This window comes from Sodiomyces alkalinus, assembly GCF_003711515.1.
Source record: "Sodiomyces alkalinus F11 unplaced genomic scaffold SODALscaffold_18, whole genome shotgun sequence".
NCBI lineage: Eukaryota > Fungi > Ascomycota > Sordariomycetes > Glomerellales > Plectosphaerellaceae > Sodiomyces > Sodiomyces alkalinus.
In genome coordinates, this window is record NW_021167096.1 from 263,128 (window position 1) to 269,938 (window position 6,811).

The window sequence follows — 6,811 nt, forward strand, 5'->3', positions numbered from 1 at the left end:
GCCGTGCTATTCTCCGGCATGTCGTGCTTTTCGCCGGAACAACCCTTTACAACGACACCCCTCCTTTACCAGGAATTCAGGATGCCTAAGTGTCAGGGTGTACACCGCGGATTAAGGCTTCTTTTGGAAGAATTTCGGAGTTTTTGGAGGACCTCTTAGGTGAAGCCATTGTTAGTATCCCGTTTCTGATCCAAGGTGCCTATAATCGGCAGCATAGAGCATAGAATCATGCATGGCGCCGGAGGGCATATAATGATACACCTGCACTAAGGCGCTAGCTACCCTTGTCGTTAAGGAGCACCCGCATAGCACCCTGGTCACCATTCTTTTGGTTGGCCTACTCTTTGCAGGTTGTTAGGTTGCCCTCTTTGTCAAACTGGTATTCTGGACCTTCCCTCCTCACCTTGAATGTAGTGCTGGAATGACATATGACATATCCTTCAATTAAGGGTGGACTGATCCAATCGCCACTTGGCTAAGTAAGCTTCGGACACCCTAGAATGAGGCGGAAAGTGGAGACTCCTGATATACCGACTCCGTTAGCTAAGCACCCCTGCCTCTATTATCCTTTCCCCCCGTTATGCTTTCCCCCTATCATACTTTCGTACTTTTCCCCTACATCACGGTTTAGTTCAGCGCTTTGTGTGTTATTAAATAAGCTTTTCCTAAGGCTGGGTTTAATTAGGCTTGTAGTGGCCTATAGCGCGATTGGAGAAATAGCGTAAATGTTAGTAGAGCTTTAAGGCAAGAGAATCAGGCATATATACGTGTACGAGCAGGGATGGAGCTAAAAGGCGGGGCATAAGCCTTATAGTGGTAAGGTAGGAGTGTTTAAACTAATAGGAGTTTAGGACGCGCTATACTTTTTATCATCTCTAAACAAATATTTTATATTAGTGCTATATCTATCTAAGGGGAGTCTATCCTAGAGTCTATTTGCCTACCTAGACTTATAATATATAACGCGCATTATATAATAACGCTATATTCTAGGATAGTCTAGATACTATCGAGATATAAACTAGCGGTAATAGCCGTAATTAAATTCCCTTTATATATAACCTGGTTTTAGTAGGTTATTCTAAAGTATATGAACGTTAAGAGAGAATAAAGAATAAGCGTACCTGGATCTACTTATATATCGGGAATATTAAGATAATGTTAATAAGTAGTTATAGTAAGATAAGTGTATTTTATATAAAAAGGCAGCTTATTAAATTCTATATAACGGGTAAATAGGGAAGAAGGGCTATAAAGATAAAATAAGCTACTCGACCCTCGGTATCCTATTTTATTAATATAGTAGGTATAGGGTATATATAGTCTTTATCTTTTAAATAAATCTGTATAACCGCTATAGTAGCTAGGAGCTATTAGAGTTATTTACGCTCTTATACCGATATATATAACTCTTTTAAAGCTTATTATAAATAAGGCTAGTGTATATCCTATCTTTTAGCTTATTAGTCTTAAGCTAATAAGCTAAGTCTAATATTTATTACTACTATAGCTATCTTCCTTTTTAAAATTAAGTAAGGCTAAATTTACGAGGTTAAACTTAGAAATCTTAGAGTTTTTATCTTTAAGGCATAATAGTCCGGAGAAATATACTATTATAGTTACTTAGTAGGATACCCTTTTTCTGAGTAGTTAACGAGACTAACTATTTTACAGGATATTATCCTTAAATATAAAGACGGCGCCTGGGTTAGTATTTTAAGCCCCTAGGCTATTTAGTTAGAGCTAGATAGATATTATAAGAGCCTGAAGGAAGGAAGTTTTGAGATAATTAAGATGGGTTTCGCTGAATCTGGGTAATGGTTTGAGGCAAGGAGTGGCTGGTGTGCCGTATGATGGGAAGTCAATAGGGTGAGGTTAGTCCGACTGGGGCACTACTTCGTACTGACAGCGCCCGATGCCAGCCGGTGCCACCTCCGCTTCTACCTAGATTCATACACGTAACCTACCTTCCTACCACACCACTAATTGACGATATCTTCGGTTCGTTCAACCTCGCTGCACTTGTCCTGCCAATTGTGGGTGCTATACGTGGTTGGGAAACCCTGCATCTTGTTCAGTGTTTGGTTTCTGGAGCTGCTACGTTTGAGTATGGGATGTGGATGTGGTGCCGCGAATGGTGGCGTAAGACGTATTATGTGGGCAACCAAGATTGGGACAGGTACTCTTCGGAATTTGCAGGTTTGTAAGCGAACATTATACATTAGTTTCTTAACTATATCATCCCCTTGTGTTTCACTGTCTCACAATTCCTTGGATGCTTCAAGGACCAAACTGCTATAGGAGAAGCAATATTTATATCGCCCTTTGTGGCTGCCCTGTCGATACAGAAAAAAAAAAAAACCTCGCTTATTCTCCCCGTTGGCGTGATTATGGCCAAGCGGATTCCCGCGTAGCCGCAGCCTCCCATTTCTAACAGGAGGCAGCTCGACCTAATCTGGATCTTGGTCGAGGAATACACGTGGCTATCCGTGGCAGGAAGAGTTTCTTGCCCCCCATAATCTATTCCCCTGCTTTTCTCACCTCCTCGCTCTGCGTTGTGGACATAGAGCTCTCTTAATGCACCAGCTTCTCCCAGCTTCGTCTCCCTATTATCTCTTCACAGTGAAAAGGGCGGTCTGGAGCAGGGTCATGCATATGCAAGTGCATGACATGGATTCATGAACCCAGCACACAAGAACTTGAACCCCTCCTTTCCGGCCGATGGGGGTTAAAGGGGGAGGGGGAGGCCTGAAGTTGTATATAAACCAAGATGAACTGCAAAGCAGCGGAATGGCTGTCTGCAGCTCCAATACAATGACCTGTACCTCATTATGTCGCACTCTAAGCAGTCCCCATTGATCGATCAATCACCAGCAGCTAGATGGGCAGCGTGGAGCCTCGTCGTGATCTACTTGCTCTGCTTTTTCGGACACGCTCTTGCCTTTCTCATGGATAAGTTCCTTAACGGCAACCAGGTCTTCTCGCTCACGATACTCCTCGCCACGCCTGTGATACTAAGAGCAATCTGGAATATTTTGGGCGCTCCAGTGTTGCAATGCACGCTATCACTAGCATGTTTTCAGTCTAAATCCATTTACGACAAGAAGCTTGGGCGTAAAAGTAATACCTTAAGCAAATTGCTCAGCGATATTCAGAAGGTCCCGCCGGTTATTTTCAAAGTCATTTTAGCTTTGATCCTTGCATGCCTAGTGCATTGGCTGCTCCAGTCGGTGTCGCAAGCACTGCATCAGCATTTGGTGCATGCTGGTTCAGTTTTAAGGCGTTGAATCGAGAGATCACCGATATCAAATGGGTCGCTGATAACGAAAGGTTTGTTGCATAGCACCACAGATATCGTGAGCTTGACTGACTTTGTTTGTAGAGAAGGAGCGAAAAAACGTCATCAATTCATCCAGCATGGGAACCCTTGTCGAGTTGGGGGCGGTGAGAGTTCCTGTCAACCAGAAGACGGTGCGATATCTTCTGGACCCGGAGGCAGCACAACCTCTTGTCCAACTGGAGTCGATGCTTGCAAATCGGCGATGGTGGGTCGGTTTTATCAAACTGGCATGGCAAGCTGGAGCAGTGGCGTTATTCGTGGTAGTTTCTTTAATGAACCCGGATTCCATCTTTATCATGTTTGCACTTGCAACCGATGTCATCCAGATCACAGAGGTTTGCGATAGTGGAACAAGTGCTTGGGGAAAAAGCCAGGAGCTCTCTAATGTTGTGAGAGGATGTGGCGTGTACCTTTGTACGGAGATGGCGTGGCGAACAGTTTTCATGTACCTGGTTAAGGGTCGCGATTTGACTGAGTATATTGAGGCCCACAGAAGGGAGGAGGAGAATTACGGTCGAAGGGTTACGAGATCTCGATAATCAACTTGCCATTATCGCTACGGTGAACATACTAATCACCTATGTCGGTGGGAGAACCAATCCTCTGGTCGACCTTCTGGGGCCGTTCGCGAGGTTATTAACGAGGCAATTCGGCGTATGTCCCAGCTTCCTATCTAGCCTGGCGATTTTTAACCTCTATCTAGCTGGACGTCTCTGGCTCGGCTAAAGTGGGCGTGGCATAAGTAAAGCCGTTGTATGTCTCGCTGCTTCCATTATTGCTTTTCGTCGTTACCTTTCGCCGCGTCTCGTCGCTGCAATACCTACTTTTTAATGGCATATTGCAGATGATAATCTGTTCTATCTTAGAGATCAAGTGGATAAGGTAGCTTAGAAATACGAGGCGGCTCGTGCCTCACGATTCGGAAACACGTTGAAATATAAAGAGACGAGGTTTGCGTTATTGTTTCGTAACTTAGGTTTGACAAAATTGAGTTACACTAATAAAGAAATCGACCTCCACCCGATACGCCCTTAAACCCATCATACGGCACACCAGCCACTCCTTGCCTCAAACCATTACCCAGATTCAGCGAAACCCATCTTACTCATCTTAAAACTTCCTTTCTTCAGGCTCTTATATTACCTATCTAGCTCTAACTGAATAGCCTAGGGACTTGAAATACTAACCCAGGCGCCGTCTTAGTGTTTAAGGATAATATCCTGTAAAATAGTTAGTCTCGTTAACTACTTAGAAAGAGCGTATCCTACTAGGTAACTACGATAGTATATATCTCCGGACTATTATACCTTAAAGATAAAAACTCCAGGATTTCTAAGTTTAACCTCGTAAATTCGGCCTTACTCGACTTTAAAAGGGAATATAGCTATAGTAGTGATAAATATTAAACTCGGCTTATAAGCTTAAGACTAATAAGCTAAAAGGCAGGATCTATACTAGCCTATTTATAATAAGATTTAAGAGGGTTATATATATCGGTATAAGAACGTAAATAACTCCTAGCTACTATACTAGCCACGAAGATTTATTTATAAGATAAAGACTATATATGCCCTACCCACTATCTTAATAAAATAGGATATCTATCTTTATAGCCCTCCTTCCCTATTTATTAATCCTATCTTATTTAATAAGCTACCTCTTTATACGAGATATACTCGTTTTACTACGACTACTTACTACCTTAATATTATCTATATATAAATAGATTAAGGTACGCTTATTCTTCGTTCTCCCTGTCTATTAACCTGCTTTAGAATCACCTACTAAGACCAGTTTATATATAGAAGGAATTTTATTACGGTTATATCCGCTGGATTATATCTTAATAGTATCCAAACTATGTCAGGACACAGCTTCGTTGTCCAGTACACGTTATATATCGGGAGTTCAGGTAGGTGAATATACTCTGGGACAGACCACCCTTGGATAATATAGCACTAACGCAAAATATTTGTTTAGAGGTGATGAAAAGTGCAGTGCGTCCTGAACTCCTCTTGGCTTGAACACCCCTGCCTTACCACTATGAGGATTATGCCCCGCCTCTTAGCCTCTTAGCTCCCTCCCTGCTCGTACATATGCCTGATTCTCTTGCCTATAAAGCTCTGCTGACATTTTACCCCATTTCTCCAAACGCGCCATAGGCCACTGCAAGCCTAGTCAGACTCAGCCTTGGGAAATGCTTATTCGACGGCACACAAAGCAATGGACCAAACCGTGAGGGGGGAAAAGTACAAAAAGTATGATTAGGGGGAAGAACAACGAGGTGCAGGGGAAAGCAAATAGCCGTGGAAGCCCAGCACTGCTGTCTTGGAGTTGGCCGAAGTGACGTGATCGTCACCGTCCCTTCTAATATTCTCGGATCCGTCGCCTTATCCATTACGGTATTAGAATTCAGGACGAATAACAAAAGAGGAAGAAGATCTATTAAATAAAGAGAACACCGATGCTGCCTGGAGGATGCCATCTATAAACATAAGGCTTCCGACCCATGGTAATGATGCCTCACCGCCTAAATACGTTGCCTGGTTGGGAAATGGGGTCGAGCTCTATTTCCTCCTGTGTTTAGGCATCATCCTTATCCAGGGCCGCGGCGGACAGAACCTGAGAATTTCCCGGTAGTATGTTCCTGGTCGAGTTTGCTGATGGAAGGCGAGGAATCTGTGTCCGAGACCTCCCGATTTCAATATCGGGATAATGCTGTTGATGACCAAAACTCTGTGACCATACATCAGGGTACCGCCATGGACGAAAGTGGAAGCAACTCACCAGCTCTTCCAAAGGAAGACATTGCCGTAGCAGGAACCACGCGTATCTCTCGGAGCTGAGGATTATGACGAGCAGGCACTGCGGGAGGAGATGCACCTGGGATAACCCGCTAAGGTGGATGAACAATAGCACCACTGATGCCAGGAAGACGAAAAAACTCAAAAGAGTTAAAAGGCCTAGCCGCTATCGAGATGCCTTTGCCTGGCTACGTAACTAGACCCTATTGCCCGATAAAATTATAAGGGTAAAATAGCATAGCGTCGGTGCGCCCCATAGCCATTCATCGCCATTCTCTACTAACTGCCACGTACTAAACCCAATAAAGAACCCTAGAGGAGGAAGGCTCCCCTAAAAGTATATACGCAGAAATCTCTATATACTACGCGGCTTTTCCTTAGTAATAGGGAGGGCTTCGTAGAGACTTAGAGTTATAGGGTATACCTACTCTATAAGCTAGAAACGAATTAGAACTATTCTATACTAGCCGAATTCTAATATATCTATATACTAAGGATAGCAAGGCCTATTATATCTTTAGAAGCTATCAGTAATCGACTATTATAATTATCGAATATATATACGATTATATAGGTAAGTCCGAGCGCCGATAAGCTAAACCAGGTTAAGATACAAAGCTAATAAACCACGCCTATTACGGGCTTTTTCGCGTACACGGAATAAGAA

At 43.3% G+C, this 6,811-nt stretch overlaps 1 protein-coding gene across 1 annotated transcript; it reads left to right on the plus strand.

The window, feature by feature from the left end:
* Positions 1–1,794: 1,794 nt before the first annotated feature.
* Positions 1,795–6,232, plus strand: SODALDRAFT_382407 (hypothetical protein; the record flags this gene model as incomplete). The annotated part of the gene is made up of 14 exons (XM_028615232.1): positions 1,795–1,814; positions 1,910–1,925; positions 2,079–2,203; positions 2,568–2,661; positions 2,784–3,008; positions 3,084–3,114; positions 3,211–3,267; positions 3,383–3,585; positions 3,667–3,729; positions 5,503–5,575; positions 5,675–5,724; positions 5,818–5,852; positions 5,997–6,112; positions 6,183–6,232. 14 exons carry the CDS (start codon positions 1,795–1,797, stop codon positions 6,230–6,232), a joined length of 1,158 nt encoding a protein of 385 aa, XP_028462418.1.
* Between the last annotated feature and the right edge of the window lie 579 nt (positions 6,233–6,811).